Source organism: Ceratotherium simum, chromosome 8, assembly GCF_057802395.1.
Source record: "Ceratotherium simum simum isolate JZ-2026a chromosome 8, ASM5780239v1, whole genome shotgun sequence".
Lineage (NCBI taxonomy): Eukaryota > Metazoa > Chordata > Mammalia > Perissodactyla > Rhinocerotidae > Ceratotherium > Ceratotherium simum.
In genome coordinates, this window is record NC_141907.1 from 40,260,394 (window position 1) to 40,284,129 (window position 23,736).

General features: G+C 36.0%; 1 protein-coding gene across 10 annotated transcripts in view; it reads right to left on the reverse strand.

Moving 5' to 3' along the window:
- The window catches only part of FRYL (FRY like transcription coactivator), a 248,264-nt gene that overhangs the window by 111,380 nt on the left and 113,148 nt on the right, over window positions 1–23,736 (reverse strand). For all 10 annotated transcript variants that reach the window (XM_087434284.1, XM_087434283.1, XM_087434278.1 and 7 more), the window contains 3 exons: window positions 13,760–13,813; window positions 11,055–11,194; window positions 9,967–10,063 (listed from right to left, as the gene is read on the reverse strand). In XM_087434284.1, coding sequence (XP_087290410.1) covers window positions 9,967–10,063; window positions 11,055–11,194; window positions 13,760–13,813 — 291 coding nt within the window. The remainder of the gene's footprint in view (window positions 1–9,966; window positions 10,064–11,054; window positions 11,195–13,759; window positions 13,814–23,736) is intronic.

The following is a 23,736-nucleotide window of genomic DNA, read 5'->3' on the forward strand; positions in this document are numbered from 1 at the left end:
CAAAAAAGCCACACACTAGACTGGGGAAAAAACAGTAGAGAATTTTTTTTTTTTTTTGAGGAAGATCAGCCCTGAGCTAACATCCACGCTAATCCTCCTCGTTTTTGCTGAGGAAGACTGGCTCTGAGTTAACATCTATTGCCAATCCTCCTCCTTTTTCTCCCCAAAGCCCCAGTAGATAGTTGTATGTCATAGTTGCACATCCTTCTAGTTGCTGTATGTGGGACGCAGCCTCAGCATGGCCGGAGAAGCGGTGGTTGGTGGGCGCTCGGGATCTGAACCTGGGCCGCCAGTAGCGGAGCGCACACACTTAACCGCTAGCCACGGGGCCGGCCCCTGACAGTAGAGAATTCTAATTACTCAAAGATGGTCAGAATGCTTCTTGAGGGTTTGATAAAGGAGAGACTTTTATAAAAATGAAGATAATTCATTTCTTACAAAGGTAAATCAGGAGTCTATCAGGAGGAGGCTGAATTTAGTCCTGAATAATGATCAGGAACTAGTTCAAAACTACTAAATATGAGAGAGACATTACATAAGAGTGACCACAATGAAATTATAATGAGGGACAAGAAATCCAATAAGTAACTATTCATTTACATTTATTCATCTCAACGGGAAGGTGACTAAATTCACACAACACTGGGGAGAACACTGGCACCACTTTTACAACACTGTCCCAAGAACAGGAAGGCACAGCAGCTGATACAGCTTTGACACGCTCACGTGAACCTTTACTCCGAGATCCACGGCCTTAGCCTCATCTTGGCTAAGTGGCTGGGTACTTATTGTAGACCAGAGGAGGAGCAGAGAGAGCATTAGTCTCAGATTTCCTAGAAATTGGGACTGTCCTAAAGGCCTGAACCTGGAATCGAATTTGAAGAAAATGCACTGTGAGGGAGATTCCTATACTACCCCACCACAAAATCAAATAGGGATTACGTGAGGAAGCAGCTGTAATCCAAACTCCACCTTTCTAGGTCTCAACGAACCTTTTAAAAGTAACCGGATGATACAGGAAAGAAATGATGTTTATTCTTCAGTTTGTAAAGCTGAGGTTTTGTTAATACCAGGGCAGGAACTGAATTTATTCTACATAATAAAGTTCAGGAAGTCAGAGACTCTAGAATAATTTTAACCTTTGTCCCACTTTGGTAATCTGAAATGTTAAACCCAGAACTTCTCTAGCAATTACGGATACTTAACTAGGAATTTTATGATTGACTGCATAACCACAAGAAGCTTTTCAATCTTTTATAGGCAAACACATCCCATCATTATAAAAGTATAACAATCACATCTTACTGATACAGGAATTTCAGAATATTGGCTGATCAATTAAGTAGAGGCATGGCAATCTTTTACTTGGTACCCTGAGTACCTCTTTCTAGGACCACAACATTCATCTCATATTAAGAAGAAATTAAAAAACAGTATCTCCAAAGTGCTCCCTTATATACACACAAAGCTGCTCAATTTATCACAGGCAAAGTCTAATCAAACCTTTATACAATAAATAAAAACATTTCCTTCATTATAATGATAAAAATGTAGAAAGACCACAGATTTTGGATTAGTCTAATCAAACCAAAGCTTCTTTTTTAATACTAATTATGTAACTTTGAGGAAGTTTCCACTTCCCCACCTGTAAAACATAGATATTAGATTAGAACCCTAAAATTACTAGCCCCGAGAGAATGCAAAATTGGGTATAATACAGCTGAAGATTGATTATTGTTCTCTCACTTTTTCAATCTTTTTCTAAAAGGCACCAGACCAAAGTTCTTACCTCCTGAGAATGTAGGGCAGATGAAAGGACTAGAATATAGGACGGAGATATTGAGGGGGAGGCCTGGTAGGGAAAAATGGCAGGACACCAGAGCCCCTTAGGGAAGCAGGGAGGCAGATGTATTCTCCTAGCCTCGAGGTAACAAAAAGATCACCGGAATCTCTGCTGTTGTCCTGTGTGTCCTAGTCAGCCACGTGCCTATCCCACTGATAGTTAAAACAGAGCAGGCATCCACCACTAGGTGATGCCAAATTTTAGCCAGGAAGAGGCTGTACTTGGATCAAGCAGCCAGACTCCCAGAACTTATTCCAGAACTCACAGAGCTAATCATGCAGGCTGGCCCCAGAAATCTCAGTGACCGTGCAATAATGCAACACTGCATTTTACATGATTTAACTTTTTGTACCCCCCTTACTGTGCTGCATTGTAGTTTTACGACATCGATTTCCTCACTGGGATGTTTGGTGTGCTCTAGGCCAGGGATATGAAAATCAAGGTGACTCAAACCTACAATTTCTCCTCAATAGTCTTTATTTGCTCAAGTTATGTCTGAAGTCTAACAATGACAATAGGGACACCACTTAGCCATGCCGTGTGCTCTTTATTACTGCCCTACTACTGCCACCATCACTACTTTCTACGTGTCTGTGTGCCAGGTATTGGTTAGGCATTTCGATATACATTATTTATAAACACTTACAACAGCCTTACAAGGTAGATATTTGTCCCCTGTTTTACAGATGAGGGAACGAAAGTTCAGAAGTTAGTGCGTACTTCTCTAGAATATACTGTGTGCCCAGTTTCTGATATATGAAAATGCACTTAACAAATGAAACAAATGAGGAAAGAAAACTTTCAGTTTTATATTACAGCTGGAAAAGAGACAGGGAAACAGAAGTGAAAGAAGAAATAGATTTTTACTTTTTGGAAGAAAAAGAGTACAATCTCTAAAAATTTTATTTAAAGAACAAACATAGGAATGCACACATATTTTTGAACTCTCTATTTCTCCCCTTATTTTTAATAGTAAAAAAACATTTCCAAACTGAATCTCAAAAAAAAAAAGGCGGGGGGGGGGCGGGGAAGAATCCCATTTCAGTTTATAGGGCATAAGGTCTACTTTCATGGGAAAATATTCCCATCTTTGTATCAAGAATTTTTCAGATCTTGTCATTCGTGTGATTTTAGAAGCAGCTCTAGTTCTCCTTGGACATTCAAGAAGGATCTATCTAGTAGACTCTAAAGATTACCCAAGTTTTATTCCAAGACTAGTCCCACTACCACCTTCAAAAATTTAAAGCTTCCATCACATCATGAAAGTGAAAAACAACAAAACCAGGTTAAGATATGGAACCTAGGGAGTCAGCGAGGCTCGCTCATTACCCAAATGACCAGCCTTCAACACAAAGGAGAGTGAATAAATTCATGCCTCAGCAAAATCACAAATAACCCCACAACCTTTGGGGCTGCCCATCAGCATCTAAAATGCTAATGTTAAATCTGAAAATACTAAGGATCTACTCCACTTTCTGATACTTCGCAATAGCAATGATAAAACTAAGCCAAGAGCTTTAAATGGCTCACAAGGCTGTTTTCCAATCTTCTTGTTTGTTTCAATGAATAAATGACTAAAATTCAATACAGAAAGAAAATTGCTTCAGAGTTTCTAAATGCTACACTGTTGTTTAAATATACTTTTATCATGGATTGTCAAGCCTTTGGTATTAACATGCTAAAATTTGTAGTCAGCCATGACCCAAAATTATTCTTCTGATTTTCTTGAAAAAATAACCTTAGTCCTCTATCATCTTGAATTAATTTTGTTGCCATGGCAAATCACACTATTTAATTTCATGATATTTATACTAATTCAATTATTTGTCTAACTTGTTATGATTAAAATTTTAATTTTATAAAATACTGGCCATTCCACCTAATTTTGTATTACTGATTTTACCAAGAAAAATAATTTTATTTTTATTATTAAAAGGAGAAAACTTGGGAGTAAAAAGTGGATTAGCTTTATAATCTTCAGCAAATCACTACAACCAAGAACATTTCTTTATCTGCAAAATGAAAATAGATAACATTTATTGGGTACTTTTCACGTCTCAGGCATTATTGTTTTAATTCTCATGATTCCACAAAAATGATGCTATTACCATCCCTCTTTTACAGAGGCCGAAAGAGTTAGTGGGTAATAACCTGCCCAAGTTACACAGCAAGTAAATGATACAGCTGGGATGGAAACTCTTGCCATGGCGATCTCCCAGTTTATTATAATGACCAGCTGATACTAAGGACATAGAGTCTTTATGCAATATGAAGAGTTGTAAACATGTGTGATTATCACTAAAGATATGACAAATTATTCAAGAAACAAATAAGTTATAATATATGAGGTCAAGGACTAACCCACAAGGAATATTTACTCCTCCTTAAGACTGAACCAACTATGTATCAATACTTCAATGCTCCTGGGACTGTCCATCTCATCAAAATAAAAGTGAATCACATTTTAATATGTGTACATTATGTGGGACAAAAGTAAAAGTCCTATTAAATTCAAGATATATTACATTGATTACTCTCTGGATCTATTAAACTCTACATCATTTGATATGGAAGAAAATTGGGTTAGTTTGTCATGATATTTCAGAAAGTTCTATTGATTTTTACTTCATTTTCTGTATTTTTATTAGTTTTGAAGATGCTAAAAAGACTTGCCTTTTACTAGGGGAAAAAAACCTACATAGCATTTTAAATAAATAAAGTATTTCTATGTTTTTGGTGATATATTTTATTTTTTGATGAGTGCATTTGAATAAAGGTTTGAGGTTAATGGTAAAAGAGAGAAAAGGTAAGTGGAAAGGGTATTGAAGGTTGGAATAATATGGTGACAGACCCAAAAGCAAAGATGAGCTATCAGAGCCACTGTATTTCTCTTTTTCACACTCTGAATCCATGTGAACGATGGGTCTGAAAGGATTTTGTGCAGTGGACTTGAAAAATGAGCCCACTGGGGGCCGGCCCGGTGGCTTAGCGCTTAAGTCCGCTCACTCCACTACTGGTGGCCCGAGGTTCAGATCCTGGGCACGCACCAATGCACCGCTTGTCCGGCCATGCTGAGGCGGTGTCCCACATACAGCAACTAGAAGGATGTGCAACTACAACATACAACTATCTACTGGGGCTTTGGGAAGAAAAAGGGGAAAAAAAAAAAGAAGGAGGATTGGCAATAGATGTTAGCTCAGGGCCAGTCTTCCTCAGCAAAAAGAGGAGGATTGGCATGGATGTTAGCTCAGGGCTGATCTTCCTCACAAAAAAAAAAAAAAGAAAGAAAGAAAAATGAGCCTACTGAAAGAATGTTCTTTAAGTTTATAGATCCTGATGTTTCTTTCTACAGCAGAGATATCTGGATTATTTTTTAAAGGGAGGAGGAGGAGAAGGAGGATGAACATGAAGACAGTGAGGAGGGGGAAAGGACAGGAGAAAAGAGAGGGGAAGAGGAGAAAGAAAAACCTCCATGGGGTTGTCTGTGCGTTGAACTTTTGAAGCCAGTGCAATTAGGGGCAACTTTTAGATGAGAAGAGAGACTGATTGTCAAGGAGAAGAATGTCATGGGAAACAAAGGAGAGAAGGCACAATGGAGCCGGATCAGGGAGGGCCCTGAATGTCAGTGTAGGGAGTTTTCAATTTCTCCAGCTGGAAGAAGAAACTCTGTACTATTTAACTAAGCAAAGAAGTGCAAATGCTGGTGATCAAACCACTTAAATGACCTACATTTAGCACACAAGAGATGCTAGCGATCAACCACTATGAGCCCTAGTCCATTCACGGTCTATGGTGTTTCTGGTCCTCAGCTCCTCCTATCCCTAGGTACTTCGGATTTAGGGTCTTAGGATCCCAGCTAAACTAAGAGATCACAGAAAGCAAATCTGGCTTGTTAGCACAACTCCCAGAGGAAATTTCTTTCCCACATCTACTAAAAAACCTTAATGAATCAGTAGAAGAAGGGAAATAATAAAAATCAGAGCAGAAATAAATGAAATAGAGACCAAAAAAACAATAGAAAAAATTAATAAAACCAAGAGCTGGTTCTTTGAAAAGGTCAACAAAATTGACAAATCTTTAGCTAGACTCACCAAGAAAAAAAGAGAGAAGGCACAAATAAGTAAAATCAGAAATGAAAGAGGAGAGGTTACAACAGACACCTCGGAAATACAGAAGATTATAAGAGAATACTATGAAAAGCTATATGCCAACCAATTCGACAATCTGGAAGAAATGGATAAATTCTTAGAATCATACAACCTTCCAAAACTGGATCAAGAAGAAGTAGAGAATTTGAATAGACCAATCACCAGTAAGGAGATCGAAACAGTAATCACAAACCTCCCCAAAAATAAAAGTCCAGGACCAGACGGCTTCCCTGGTGAATTCTACCAAACATTCAAAGAAGACTTAATACCTATCCTTCTCAAATTCTTCCAAAAAATTGAGGAGGAGGGGAAGCTCCCTAACTCATTCTACGAAGCCAACATTACCCTGATACCAAAACCAGACAAGGACAACACAAAGAAAGAAAATTACAGGCCAATATCACTGATGAACATCGATGCAAAATCCTCAACAAAATACTAGCAAATCGCATACAACAATATGTTAAAAAGATTATACACCATGATCAAGTGGGATTTATTCCAGGGATGCAGGGATGGTTTAACATTCGCAAATCAATCAACGTAATACACCACATTAATAAAATGAAGAATAAAAATCACATGATCATCTCAATAGATGCAGAGAAAGCGTTTGACAAGATACAGCATCCATTTATGATAAAAACTCTGAATAAAATGGGTATAGAAGGAAAGTATCTCAACATAATAAAGACCATATATGAGAAACCCACAGCTAATATCATCCTCAATGGTGAAAAACTGAAAGCCATCCCTCTAAGAACAGGAAGCAGACAAGGATGCCCACTGTCACCACTCTTATTTAACATAGTACTGGAAGTCCTAGCCAGAGCAATCAGGCAAGAGAAAGAAATAAAAGGGATCCAAATTGGAAAGGAAGAAGTGAACTGTCACTATTTGCAGATGACATGATTTTATATATAGAAAACCCTAAAGAATCCACCAGAAAACTTTTAGAAGTAATAAACGAATATGGTAAAGTTGCAGGATACAAAATCAACATACAAAAATCAGTTGCATTTCTGTACGCTAACAATGAAGTAGCAGAAAGAGAAATTAAGAATACAATCCCATTTACAATTGCAACAAAAAGAATAAAATACCTAGGAATAAACTTAACCAAAGAGGTGAAAGATCTGTACACCGAAAACTATAAAACACTGCTGAAACAAATTGAAGAAGACACAAAGAAATGGAAAGATATTCCGTGCTCTTGGATTGGAAGAATTAACATAGTTAAGATGTCCATACTTCCTAAAGCCATCTATAGATTCAATGCAATCCCTATCAACGTTCCAACAACATTTTTCACAGAAATAGAACAAAGAATCCTAAAATTTATATGGAACAACAAAAGACCCCGAATAGCTAAAGGAATCCTGAGAAAAAAGAACAAAGCTGGAGGTATCACACTCCTTGATTTAAAAATATACTACAAAGCTATAGTAACCAAAACAGCATGGTACTGGCACAAAAACAGACACACAGATCAATGGAATAGAATCGAAAGCCCAAAAATAAACCCACACATCTATGGACAGCTAATCTTTGACAAAGGAGCCAAGAACATACAATGGGGAAAAGAAAGTCTCTTCAACAAATGGTGTTGGGAAAACTGGATAGCCATATGCAAAAAAATGAAAGTAGACCCTTACCTTACACCATACACAAAAATTAACTCCAAATGGATTAAAGACTTGAATGTAAGACCTGAAACTGTGAAACTTCTAGAAGAAAACATAGGCAGTACGCTCTTCGACATCGGTCTTAGCAACATCTTTTCAAACACCACGTCTGACCCGGCAAGAGAAACAAGAGAAAAAATAAACAAATGGGACTACATCAAACTAAAAAGCTTCTGCACAGCAAAGGAAACCATCAACAAAACGAAAAGACAACCTAACAATTGGGAGAAGATATTTGCAAACCATACTTCTGATAAGGGCTTAATGTCCAAAATATATAAAGAACTCATGCATCTCAACAACAAAAAAACTAACAACCCAATTAAAAAATGGGCAAAAGACCTGAACAGACATTTCTCCAAAGAAGATATACAGATGGCCAACAGACACATGAAAAGATGTTCAAAATCACTAATTATCAGGGAAATGCAAATCAAAACTACAATGAGATATCACCTCACGCCCATCAGAATGGCAATAATTAACAAGACAGGAAACAACATGTGTTGGAGAGGATGTGGAGAGAAGGGAACTCTCATACACTGCTGGTGGGAGTGCAAACTGGTGCAGCCACTATGGAAAACAGTATAGAGATTCCTCAAAAAATCAAGGATAGAACTACCATATGATCCAGCTATTCCACTGTTGGGTATTTATCCAAAGAACTCGAAAGCACCAATTTGTAGAGGTACATGCACCCCTGTGTTCATTGCAGCGTTATTCACAATAGCCACGACTTGGAAGCAACCTAAGTGCCCATCAAGGGACGAATGGATAAAGAAGCTGTGGTATATATACACAATGGAATACTACTCAGCCATAAGAAACGATGAAATCCAGCCATTTGTGACAACATGGATGGACATTGAGGGTATAATGCAAAGTGAAATAAGTCAGAGGGAGAAGGTCAAATACCGTATGATTTCCTTCATTAAGTAGTAGATAATAACAACAATAAACAAACACATAGGGACAGAGATTGGATTGGTGGTGACCAGAGGGGAAGGGGGGAGGGAGGAGGGTGAAAGGGATAATTCAGCACATGTGTGTGGTGATGGGTTGTAATTAGTATTTTGGTGGTGAACATGATGTAATCTATGCAGAAATAGAAGTACAGAGATGTACACCTGAAATTTTTACAATGTCATAAACCAATGTTACTGCAATAAACAAAATTAAAAAAAAAAAAAACCTTAATGAAAGGTACAAATTACAGTGCTTTTACCTTTGATTAACTCATTTATTAATTTTACATATTTAACATTTTTATTCGTAGATTTCAATGTCTTTTGACATATACTGTAAAAACAAAGGCAAGGTATAAATGATCATATAATGCAAATATTTTTATATTGGCTAGATCAAAAAATAGACTATTAATTAACTTTTATATCTTACATTTGCTCTTTATTGTCATATTATATACTCTATTTCATTTTATATAACAGAAACAAAACTCCCTGTCCAAACATGTCATATGCAAAATAGGATTTTTTTCTTTTAGCTTTCCTAACTTTTCAAAACATTACAACGTGCATGGTTGGAAATATACAGATCATCTTTGAATGATACATAACTTTCTAAAGACTACAAACTATAAAAAACTACTTTCAAAATCAGTACAGGTACTTATATGTATACTTGTCCTGATTTTGAATAGTAAAAATATACATGATACCTGACATTATATTATGTATTTATATCTTTACTGTCTATGCCATTTGGATGTCAAGCTCTTGAGTGCAGTGCTAGAACAATGCCAGCAAACAGTAGGCATTCTAATATTCATTGAATGAATAAACATAAATAATTTATTATCCTGAGGCATTATCACTTATCTGAAAACCATTTGCAATTGACAATTCAGTCTTACCCATGTCAAATCTCCACCATTCCTCAACTCTAACTGCACAACTATTACATGCGGGAATGCAAGCTTCAGGGTTTAGGAAGAGAAATTGTTTGAAAGTAGATTGAAATAGGTGAATGACAGACAGATTATATTTGCAGCTAAAAACCCATATTTAACACAATTTGTATTCAGTTCAGTTTTGCTAACAAGATTTCATATCTTAGACGGCATACAAAGTAAAAAGAATGGGAGTGATAGGTATAGGACATCAAAGTCCCAGGCACAATTTAATTGCACTGAAAAGAGTGCAATTAAATTACAAGAATTTAGTTTATGTGCACCAGAATTTCAGACGTAATACCTAAACAAAGTAACTAAAACATGAAGGCATAAGCAAAGAATAATAAATACAGACTTTGCAGAAATAAAAGAGCTTACCTGCTTTAGAACTTCAACTAAAACTAAACAAAAAATGAAATCTACTGCTAAATCTCTCCTTTCAAGAAGATAATCTCTTTCACGTTGCTGTTCATCCCTGAAACAAGAATCCCAAATTAGGATTGCATCAAGACTTAAGTTTTAAAATAGCTATTGGTTAGTAGTTCATGTTACTTACTGAACTCCTAATAAATATGGTATGGTGTCCTACAACAATTGCTAGTACAAGTTTTTTTTAATAACCCAATGTATGTATTACATGTTCTCATGTTCTTTCTATTTTTGTACATTAGCTATTTATACACACATTTCACTATTACATCTGTCAGAAATTAAACCTAATCTAAAAGAATTATAAGAGAAAGAAAAATATTTTAAATTTCATTTAGAAATCCTAACATTGCTCCATATTTGATTAGTATTATTTTTTTTATTAAGAACTAAAATAAAAGTAAGAACTTTTCTGATGAAAATACAGTGCCAGATAACTTTCTCACAAATCTAAGTCGAAAAATCACAAGCGGCATCTACTGAAGTCCAATTTGAAACCATGGACCATCACCTGAACACAAATAGATGTTTTATGTTAAGCCAGGATCTCCCTGGGACATTGGAAGGAGGTGAAGACAATTCTCGGACCTCAGCACCAAGAAGAGTCTCGTGCTATTATAATACAGGGTTTGGGCAGTCTTCCTGCATCACAACAATTGTTTCCCTTCACAAACCACATAAATGGGACCTTCTTTGAATATTTTCTTAACTTCTTCTATAATTATTAAAGCTATTAAAACTATTAAAATTAAAACTATTACTCACTGAAGTGCTGTAACGGCACTCCTGAAACTGATTTTCACAACTAGTCCCAGTGATGAGTACTGCAGAGTTGCACCTAGTTTAACTGGTACCTTCCCTCGCTTTACAATTTAAGTATGGACTATCCTTTCCCCGTACTATCACCTTCATAATGAAAGTAATCAATGTTTTTGCTTAGAAACCAAACAGTAACAAGCTTCAGTTGATAACACTATCACAAGCTTCATAGGAAGTGTTTCGATTCCAGGTAAAGCCCTGGGAAATAAGCCACTTACCCCTTAGACTTTGTGCTAGACCGAGGCCTATATTCATAAGATTCATCTTCAGTTCCGTTCTGGCGTCTGTACCAGTCAAACAAGGTGCGAAGTAAGGAAGGGAGACAGTGCTCTGCTACTGAGCTCATAGAGCTTATCAACTGAAAAGACAAGATATTACCCGAAAATAAAATACAACATCTAAGTTCCACACTCCTAACTCTATTAGTAATCATCTAGAAATGATTAACACTTGTAGAACAACACATAGTAACTCAAATGCAATTTGTGTTTTAAAATAAAAATAAAGACTAAGGGTTTACCCAAGCAATAAAGTGAGCTAAGAAATTTAACCCACTATTAAACTTTACCCAAATCCATTCAGTTTAGCTCAGTGGCTTTCAACCTTTTTGCCACCTCCATATGCCACTCACAGGTGTAAAAACATGCCCATCAGTAACATCCCTGATTATACACATGGATACCTCTGGGAGAACTGTTACACATAACATGAAAAAACCATATCTACTTCCTGCCCTGGACAATTCCTCTGTGCTCACATGAACAAAAGATTCTAAAATGTTCCCACTAGAATGAATGAAGAGATGTAGAAACAAAGAAGACTATATTATGTTAGAACTGTGGGAAAAGCTCCAGTTTACTTTGTACTGCTATGACACAGAACAGAGAATTATAATTAATTTGTGATACCCACAAATAAACATAGTAGAAGTGTATTATAAACAAGCTTTTAAAAAGCTTAGAATATATAAATGCACACATAAAGAGAAATATAGTGGGATGAACAATTGCTACTCAATTTGAGGCATCACCAAAACTATTTGAATTTTAGGTGAATATCAGATTCATTTCATGAATGAACTCAACTTGCCTGCAGTGGTGGTAAGAGGCACACCAGCTACCATTAGTAATCCCTAAGGTCACTCTTCATCTTGAGGATCCCAAGAAAAAAATTCTCTCTTCATAAGAATTTCTGTATCTGATTCAACCCATTACTCATAAAATTAATATTTTAAAATCAGCATACAGTCAAACATGCTTCATTTTTTTTTCTTAACTAACAAACTATAGGTTGCAGGAATACTCAAGGTCTCTTTCAGTTCCATGACTTTAGTCAGTTAATGAAGATAAATTGATACCAATAGGAATTAAACATTTAATTTCCCTAAATATTTTCTATTGTTCATATAACTTCAAAATGCACTTCATCCAGGAAAATAGAAAAGAATGAAAGTTTATTTGATTGTGTAGGCTGTTCTCTTTTTCATTATCTCTGCCTTTCTTTAATCATGCTTTTATTTCTAAATTACCATAATTTCAAAGGTAAATAGTTTCTAGTATAGGGAATTAAAATAAAAACAAGATTCTAATTTTATTTAACTATGTTTTTAAATACATCTTATTAAGAATGAACAGTATCACTCAAACGAAATCACTTTTATTATCTAAAGCAAGAAAAATAAAACACTATCTGCTACTATAAATATATATTAAACCAGTTTATAACATACATAGCTTTTTACTGTGACAAAAAAAAAATCAAGCTATGAAGCATGATCATTTATAGTTTTACTGATCACTTACATAAGAAAACAAATGGAAATTTTCCTTAAAATGTTGTTCAATAGGATTTCAATTCTGATTGTACATTCATTCATTCATCATTAGTGAAGCAGACTCAAGATGTGAATAATCTAAATACCTTTAAAATAATATATTAATAGATAAATAATTAATTAATAATTAGTAATAGTTAATACCTTTTGTAGTGGCATTAAGATTTGAAAAGCATTATATAAGGTGATCTTAATATTACTGTTAACAGAGGACTCGCCCTTCTACTTATGGTTTCTTCGTAGACCAGTGGCTATTTACTAAGTGTGTGCACCAGAATCACCTAGGGAGCTATTGTAAAATGCAGGTGCCAGAGCACTGCTCTTGGTGATTCTGGTTCAGCAGAACTGGACTGGGATCCAGAAACACAACATTTTGGTAAGTCTCCACCAAGCAATTCTAACCAGTCAGCTTTATCTAATCAAGTAAATTAATATGAACATTAACTTCTACTTCCTAGATACATAATTATGAGGAAAGTAGTTCAGGAATAGTAGATGGCAACAGAAAGCTAATCTGGGTTATTGATTTTTGTAATCAACATATAATAAAATAATTGTTGAGCAAACATAATTATGACGAAATTAACACAAGATCAAACAGTTAATCTCAGCCAAGAGGAAAGAATTAACATTAGAGGAATATCACACTGATTTTTAGATACTGGTATTCTGTTATAAAGGTTCTGATATTGCAACAGGAAAAAATAAATGTTAAAAGATAAAATATTATTACGTAAAAACTGCTACACAAGGAAAGATTGAGAGATGTAATTGGAAACATGCTGAGAAAATTTCAAAGGGCACACTAAAGAGATGAACAATGAAAAAGTAAGACATTTTAAAACGCTAAATGAACAGAAATCAATAAGGTTCACAGCTCATTCTATGAACTATGGTCCACAGTTCATAGCTCATTCTATTTGTTTGTTAAAAAACAAACCACCAATTCCAGACTGAATCTAGTGTATAAAGATATATAGAATCACTAAACAAAATAAAGGAATTTCTTAATATTGGATATATTTGGACCAGACTGTTATAACAAACATTTTCCTTTCAGGAAAAAATATTCCTCCAAAATTGGCATACCTGGTCAAACTGAAGATCTTCACCCCTCTGAAGAGATCTAGATAATGGCTTCTCCTACAATTAAAAAAAAAAGTATACATACAAAATATTAGAAATCTTATATGTGATAAGCAGTTTGGATTTGTGAGTTGGTTTTGTTTTTGTTTTCATTTGTAATTAGATTGTTTTAAAGAAAGGTAAGCCTCCCCCTTGCCCAGGGTCACACAACTAGGATTCAAGCCCAGCAGTGTGGCTCCAGAGCCTGAACTCTCTCCATGACACTTTCCAAAGAGTGGTCATAAGTCATATGATCGGGTGGCAGGAAGGGAGAATGAGAAAGTGCCCAGAGGAGGAGACAGAAAAGAGGTATCACGGATGACTCCTAGGTTTCTAGTTTGTGTACATGGATGATGGATGCTGGTACCATTCTCTGAAAAGGGGAACACAATGGGAACACAAAATTTAAACGGAAGGACATATTTTGGTCATGTTGAGTTTGAAGTTCCTGGAAGCCATAAAAGAGAAGATGTTGACTAACAGAGACTTGAAGAACACAGAAGAGACTAGCCTGAAGATATAAATTTGGACGGCATCAGCATATAGAAAGTAACCAAGTTCATGAAACAAAGTCAATTACCTAGGAAGACATAAGTAAAGAAGAGGGCCTAGATTTGAATTTTGAGAAATTCTAACAGTTAACATTTATGTACTCAACCACATGAAGATATCAATGCTCCCTAAATTCTACAAATTTAACATGATGCCCTCCTAAAAACAGAAACTTTTTTTAAAATTCATTAAGCTGATTACAATGTTCATATGGAGAAATAAATAATTCTTGATTAGTCCACATCACTATATCAGTAAAGAAAACACAGAAATAGACACAAATACGCATGGAAAATAATAAGGGCAGAAATTCAAATATTGCAGCAAAGATGGAATACAATATTTGGTGTTGGGACAATTAGATTGTTTGCAGGAAAAATTAAGTGAGATCATTACCTCAATGAATCCTAAACGCTTTAAAGATTTAAATACAAAAAAATAAAATCACCAAAATCCTAGGGGGAAAAAAAGTTCTAGAAGAAAATATGGTAGTTTTTTTAACAAGCCCAAACCTTTCTAAATATGATACAAAATACAGAAGCAAAACAAACAAAAATAGTAAATTCAACCATATATAAATAAAAAAGTATACACATGGTAAAAAAAAAAAAAACAACCATGAAGAATGAAGGTCAAGTGACAAAATAGGAGAAAATGTTTGCAACAGATATTATAAACAAAGGTCTAATTTTCTTAATATACAAAGAATTCCTATAGATCATTAGAGGGAAAAAATCCAATTACCCAATAGAAAAAAATGTACAAAGAATCAACAGATAGTTCACAAAAAGGAAATGTTTATAGCTCATAAACATCTGTTCACATACTTAACCTCACTCACAAGAGAAATGCAACTTAAAAACAAAGAAATACTACCTATCTATCAGACTTACAAAGTTCAAAAAGTCTGATAGCACCATGTTTTGGTGAGGTTACCCACTAAAGAGGACTCTCAAATAATGCCAATGAGAAAGTAAATACATAACATCCTTAGAACATTAGTTGGAAATATTTGTCAAAATTTTAAAATGTACACATCCTTTGACCCAGCAAAAATTCCACTCATGGGGGCCGGCCCTGTGGTGTAGTGGTTAAGTGTGTGCACTCCCCTGCTGGTGGCCCAGGGTTCCGATCCCGGGCGCACACCGACGCACCACTTGTCAAGCCATGCTCTGGCGGCGTCCCATATAAAGTGGAGGAAGATGGGCACAGATGTTAGCCCAGGGCCAGTCTTCCTCAGCAAAAAAGAGGAAGATTGGCATGGATGTTAGCTCAGGGCTGATCTCCTCACACACACACACAAAAAAATTCCACTCATAAGTATTTACATTACAGATATAGTCACAGAGCTGCAAAATGATGTTCATAAAAGAATATTCACTACAGCTTCATTTGCAATAGCAAAGATTAGAAATAACTAAAGCCTACCTATATCATGAAACATCCATAGAATAGACAGAATACCATGAAGACTTTTAAAAGAATGACATAGCTCTATATGTATTAACGTGGAATAATCTCCTAGGTATAAGGAGTATGTACTATACACACACACTCACATTTGCTACTAAATGCAAAGAATACCTCATAAAAAATGAAAGAAAAAAGTAATGTGTTTGCAAGTGGGGAGAAAAACTGGATAGTTAGGAAAAGGGGTGAGGGTTGGGGCTGGAGTGGAAAGTTGTTACCGTATAGATTTTTGCACCATTTGAACTTCCACGATACAACAGAAGCCAAGGGAAAAGAACACTTCATAAAGAAAGAAACAGTGTATTGACAGTAAAATACAATACTTTCATGAGATGACCTTTCAGTACGGTTGCTTCCTATTAATTTAAATTGTTATCAAGAGAAGTTTCTGATTTAGTGTTGCATTTTGTTTCAGCACACAACATTACTGGAATCCTTTTTTTTTTTTTAATTTTCCATCTGTTCTGTTAATTTGCTTACTGAAAAAAAACACATATTGAGTTCCTACTACAGGCAAGCAGTATCTGTGAACTAAATAGGGCTCAGTGGGACTCACTGTGGAAAGCTTTAGACCCTTTACCCTTCAAGCACTGGGTGGTTGATGGATATTAAAGTCTCTCCACCCTCTCTCATCTGCATGTGTACTCATTCTTGCTTGTATGAAGAAATGCCCACAAAAGGGTCATTTTAGATCACTGTCAAAAGCTAGCATGGAAAGATCACCATTGGTATATAAGAGGGCCTCCATCAAAGGAGTGAAGGAATGGGTTACGATACTTTGTTGCACTAGGTTGAGAGGAAGGAAAGAAAATCCTAGACAGATAGAAGTTTTGATGGGCATTTAACATTGTGATGGTTAATTTTAGGTGTTAACTTGACTGAGCCACAGGGTGCCCAGGTTTGGTCAACATTATTCTGGGTGTGTCTATGAGGGTCTTTTTTGGACAGGATTAACATTTGAATTGGTAGACTGAGTCAAGCAGATTGCCCTCCGTAAAGTGAGTGGCCCTCATCTGATTAGTTGAAGACCTGAAAAGAACAAAAAGGCTGACCATCCCTGCAGTAAGAAGGAACTCCTCCTGCCTGACTGCACTGAGTTGGGACATCAGTCTAGACGTGCCTTTCTTCCTATCTCAAACTGTAACATCAGCTCTTCTTGGGTCTCCAGCCTGCTGGCTTTCAGACTGGAACTTACACTGTTAGCTCTCCTGGGTCCTCAGCTTGCCCACTGCAGATCTTGGAACTTCTCAGCCCCCATGATCATGTGAGCCAATTCTTTATCTCTTTTTATATACATATACACAAACACACCTTATTGGTTCTGTTTCTCTGGAGAATCCTGACTAATATCATTTCAGATTTAATTTCCTCTTTTATCCAAGGAAAGAACATGTCCCAGGGAAAAAAAAAATGTGTCCACATTTACAAAAGGTGTATAGAAGGACATTCACTATAAACGGTAAAAAATGAGAAGCAACATTAATGTACAACAACAGAGACTCTGAGTCAAAAAATCATGGTATATCTATATATTAGACTATTGCATAGCCAATAAAATGACAGGAAGCACTAAATTTATAGAATAGGAAAATGTTCTCAATGTATTAATTAAATTAATAATAGATATAATACTCATAAAAAGATAGAATGTATATATGTATAAATAAATTTGAAACTCTAGAAATATATATACCAGACACTAATAATAAGAAGCAGGACTATAGATTGTTTTGTGGTTGTACCATTACTAGCTTATTTTTACTTTCTGAGTTTTCTACAAAGAACTCAGATTACTTCTCATTCTTAAACTTGAGGGTTGCTGTTGGGTTTCCAGTGCTTGGTGGTATTTAGCAACGATACCATTTAATTATAGAACTAAGATAGTATAATCATGAGAATTATGGTTACAGAACAGAAGTGTTTTAAAATGTGAGAATAAAAGTCATGAGGTATGAAGAAGTGAGATGGTCTAATTTGTGATTTTCAAATCTAGTTGTCAACAAACCTCAAGGTGTGTGTGTATATATATGTGTGTAAGTTAATATTTATATTTAACTTTAAAGATCTCTTAACTAGTCTGTCTGTAACAGAAACATTCATCAAATTCAGAAATTAAATCATTTGTTTAACTTTATTTTTGTTCTGTTAATTCAAACAAAATGTACTGTAAGTAGTTTAATTTAAAATAACATATATAGTGTGATCCCTTTTTTCAATTTTTCTACCTACTTGCCTTGATGGCTACCCCATACATAGTCACCTAATTTACTGAACATAAGAGATGTCTGGGATTATGTTCAAATATATGACGACCGATTCTTTTGTTGAGATTTCTAGAATGATTTTCTAAACCTTCTACATTACGCTTTTTAATTGAATTTTTATATTAAATATGTATCACAGAAAAACAAACATTATTTTTCCATGAAAGAAACTGGAATTCAGAAATATGTATATTTTGAAGCTTCTTTATCTAGTTGAGTCCCAATTTCCTTCCTCCCATTTATGACAAATCTTCATGAACACAAACTCATAAATGTATTTACCACTGAAATGTAAAAATTCCCAATCTAACTGTCAGAGAATCGTGTTTCTAACCAATTTAAATTGGGTGAGGAAAACACTTGAATTCCACGGCACTTTACTTTCTTAATAGGGACGAGGTTTTGGCATGTCCTTGCCACTTGAGCCCTCACAGGCGAAGCACGCTTTGGGAATTATCTTGCAGAACAAGTCTTGTATCTCTAAAACCAAACTATACATCATTTACGTGCAACATGATGATGATTCTGTATACAATAATATACATGCCCAGTCAACTAGCTCTAAAATTTAACTAAAACAGTAAGTTTTATAGCAAGTACCATTAAACACTGTTTCTAAAAGTGAAAACTACTAAGCTAAAGGGCCTTTACTATCCTAATGTGAACCGTGTATCTAAGACGGGGGTTTGGAGAAGACAATAAGTGGTTTCTTCCCAACTTAATTAATTGACTTATCTGATCTCCCTTTTCACTGTAAATATTAAGTCTCAAGGTCTTCAGTAATATTTTGAGGAACGCAGATCTAAGTGGTTTATTACTCACGTAGCATGTTTATGCAATAAAGTAATGGCCAAACAGAATAAAAAAGAGTAATAATCTTTTCAGAAACACTGCTGCCTTATACTTAACATTTTTTATGTCTCAACAAACTCATGTTTCCTTAAAGATTTCTGCAGATTTGACATCCTCACAGAACTTTCCCTAAACCAGGAAATGGGGATGGGCTATTTTTTCCATAATAAGAACTCAGAAATGATTTTTTAATGCAAAAGGATACTCGTAGTACCATCAGGACAAAAACATGAAATAAGAGTACTGCACTAAATATAAACTACTAATCAAGGACGTCGTATTAACCTCTCAGTGTGATTACAGGTGGTTGAGGATGCCCTAATCATTGCTCAAGCAGATGTACTGTCTTTTTTTTTGGTGAGGAAGCTTAGCCCTGAGCTAACATCTGTTGCCAATCCTCCTCTTTTTGCTGAGGAAGAATGGCCTTGGGCTAACATCCGTGCCCATCTTCCTCTACTTTATATGTGGGACACCTGCCACACCTACTTTATATGTGGAACACCATATGGCTTGATAAGGGGCGCATAGGTCCGCACCCGGGATCCCAACCCGTGAACCCCAGGCTGCTGAAGCAGAGCACACGAACCCAACCACTATGCCACCGGGCTGGCCCAGATGTACTGTATTTTAATATGATATTTTAAAAAGATAAACCATTTAAAAATATGTTTCTAGTATATGCAACACATTATCATAAACAACTAAAAAGAATACAAATTATTCTCTATATTCACATATACATGAATGCAAAGACTTATATACAGGAATGTTTACTGTGCCATTTTTTTTTTCACAATTGCATCAAATTGGGGTAAGCCCCAAACTGTGTACTAATAGAGACTGGTAAAAAAAAAAAATTATGGTACTTTTATTGAAATAATATTCAACTGTTAGGAAGAGACAAATTTATATGGGCTGATATAGAACAATCTCCAATTTACATTGTTAAATGTAAATTTCTAGGTAGAGAAAAAAATATATATATATAAAACTTCCCTTTTAAAAACAAAAACAAAAACGTGGCAGGTACTACAGAGATAGATAAATAATAGACATGAACAATGGTAGACTAAAAATTGTGGAAAGAGATTATCTTGATCCAGAATGGAAGAAAGAGTCATTACTTTTATTACATAACCTTTAGAACTATTTCCACTTTTCATAATAATATAAAAAAATTAATAATGATTCTAAGGCTCACAATCCTTTATATTCTTTTTCTTTTTCTTTTCCTAACCATTCTTTTTTTTTTGCAGGGAAGGATTCACCCTGAGCTAACATCTGTTGCCAACCTTTCTCTTTTTTTATTTATTTTTTCTCCCCAAAGCCCTAGTGCATGGTTGTATATCCTAGTTGTAAGTCCTTCTAGTTCTTCTGTGTGAGCCGCCGCCACAGCATGGCAACTGACAGATGGGTGGTGTGGTTCTGCACCCAGGAAACGAACTTGGGCCACTGAAGCAGAGCGCACCGAGCTTTAATCACTAGGCCATCAGGGCGGCTCTTTATATTCTAATTTGATTGTTTAACTAGGATATATGTATAGAGTACCAACAGCAACCTGTAGCTTCCAGGAAAAGTAAGAGAGTTTACTGAAAAGATTTTGATCGCATAACAATGACACTGAGATATTTCAACAATTTGCAATTAAAGATGGCAGGTTGGACATACACATAGTCTCCATTCTCTCCTAAAATCCCACTTATAAGGCTTAAAACCAAATGGGCAGATAGAATGGGGGAAGAGGTAAAAAGCAGACGGCAGAGCATAACTAACACATCTCACCAAACAACAGTGAGCCCTAAGTAGGCAAGAGGAACAGTCAGACATCTGTTCATTCATGCAGCCATTCAATCATTCCTCTGAATTATTTACTGAGCATATAGTATGGCAGGAACAGTTCTCGGCTCTGCAGACACAGCCATGAACAAAATGGAAAACAATCCCTGTACTCACAGAGCTAAAACGTCTAATGAGAAAGCAAAGAAAATATATATTATCTTAGGAAGACTTTAAGATAGGAAGTTGGAATGGGGGTTGAGATTTTAGATAGAATGACCACTGAGAAGATGACATTTGAGTCACAATCGAAGGGGAGTGAGTGAGCTTGCCATGCAGAGTGAAGTATCTATCTAATCCAGTAGATACTTTGGAACTCCCCAAAGGCTCAGGAATTGGAGAACTTCAGCACTGAAAAGTGTGGGTGAAGGTGAAGTTAAAAGTAAGAGGGCTGCCTGAAGGATTCTTTAAGAAAGATTTAGACTCTCCCTCTTGTTCCCTTCACTCACTCTGCTTAGCAGGTTGACCATCTCTCCACCTTACCCCCCGAGGAACTGCCCTTCTTAGGAAAGGGCAAAACAGAGAAATGCTGGCTGGGGGGATACTATGGTTGAAGACAAGGTATCATACTGAAGTCAGGGAGCTTAGTAAAAATGTATATACCAAATACCAAAAACCCCAGTTATCTTCTGCTTTAGATCCCCAGAATGCTACCAGCCAAACCTAAACCCTCCCAGGTAGGGTACTAGAGAAACCCTCTCTGGGGACTCTGCCTAGCCCCCAGAAAAAGATATGACATTGATGGTTCAGATGATTACACAGATGACTGAAGACCAGAGTCAAAAAGGCCCTAGTCGGCAGTTTAGAGCCTCAATCGTAAAATATAACATGCTACAATAAATACATAAGAAGAAAGCAAAACTTTTCGAGGAAATAAGAGATCATATAAGAAGAAGAAATTTTTATTTATTTATTTATTTATTTATTTATTTATTTTTATTTTTTTTTGTGAGGAAGATCAGCCCTGAGCTAACATCCATGCTAATCCTCCTCTTTTTGCTGAGGAAGACCAGCTCTGAGCTAACATCTATTGCCAATCCTCCTTCTTTTTTTTCCCCAAAGCCCCAGGAGATAGTTGTATGTCATAGTTGCACATCCTTCTAGTTGCTGTATGTGGGACGCGGCCTCAGCATGGCCGGAGAAGCGGTGCGTCGGTGCGCACCCAGGATCCGAACCCGGGCCGCCAGTAGCTGAGCACACGCACTTAACCGCTAAGCCACGGGGCCGGCCCAGGAGAAGAAATTTTTTAAAATATGTATATATTTAATACTCTCAAAAAATTGTGGAAATTGCAGAATTGTAAAAATGCTGGGTCTAAACCAAATACCTAAAGTCTAAATCAGCAGGTGATTGGTTAAAGCCTTTTTTCCTCTCTTCTTTTCTAGTCACTGGCAATCTTGGATGCACCTGGATCATTACCTAGGATTGATCCACTTCCTTTCAGGAAGAAAGAAACCTAACGTATTGCATTGCATAGTTTGCAAGCTGCAATTTCAATCAATGACTGCCCTTCCTTCCTGAATCTTCCTTCTAAAATGAAAATGAAATTGTGGCTAAAAATCAAGCTCACCTCATCTTCGAATCTTTTGGCCTCCTTAACCTGCTTTTATTAAGGCTTCTAACATGAGAATAAAAAAGCCAGTTCTCTCATTTTAGTTGTAGATTAAGTTCTTTTAGCAAAAACCCTTCGCATTTGTGCTTCTAAGATTTTTTGGAACCTACTGTCCGACTCACCATAGGACATGCCAGTCTCCTTATATCTAACAGTCCATGAATGACATTTTCTTTAAAGGGACCCTGCAAGAGTTTCATTTGAGAACTAAAGAGAGTCATATTGGATGTTGTTTACTACCTAAAAGGGTATAGAATCAATTTCAAAATAAATGAAATCACAATAAATGCATCTGAAGCTATAATAAAAACATTGTGACAATATTAGATTAAATGTATTTTCATTATTTAATCTTGATGCTGGGTAGATAATACACAATCTACCCAGACTTGGATATAAATGAAACAAAGCTGGCAGAGATCTGATTCAGATAAGAAGAAATTACACTAGTGTATAGGAATATAGGGAGTAAAATCTACAAATATGTGGATTTTCTCAGCCAGTGTTTGCCCTTGGCTGCTGCAGTCCACAACATTGGGGGTTTTCCTGGTGTGTCAGGAAGAGTAAGCAGGAATGCCTCTTCTAAATGTGAGGATGGGGCAGAAACATCTATTTTCTAATGGAATCCTCACCACTGTTCACCATAATTTTATAATCTCAGATTACATAGCAGATGTCTCTGAAATTAGCTATTGAATGAATAAAATATAGTCAGCATCAGACTATTCTGAAACAACTATTAGAAACTCTGGCTAGAACAATGACATTATGCTTTGTTAGAAGAACAAAAGACACACGCCAAGGCAATGTTCTTAAGGCTAAATTCAATTTAAAATACAAACCTTTACTAAGAGCCTTCTACTAAGCACCTACTACCATGCGCAGTGCTGCAGATAGAGAGGCAAGAGAGACCTGGTTCCAGGTAACAAGTAGCTCATATCAGAGGAGATAAACATGGAAACAATTAAGCATAATATGACAATGTCAGAATCTAAGAGTATGAAAAAATTATTATGGTAAAACAAAGATTCGCTTAGCTTGGGGGAGGATCACTATGTTAGAGGGAACATATGGGAAGTTGGAAGGATGAGTAGAGGTTTAAAAAACAGAGGAGTTAAAAGCATTTTAGACCGAGAGAAAAATAAGAACAAACACATCAAGGCAAAAGAATATATAGAGGAAACTTTAAGTGTCATAGCATCCAACAGGATAGAAGAATCATGAGACATTATACAAAGTGTAACAAGACTGTGAAGAGGCGGGAATGACCCACCAAGAACTTGAATTTATTTCACAGCAAGGAAAAGTGAGCAAGATTTTTAAAGCAGAAAGGTGATAATATTTGTGTTTTAGAT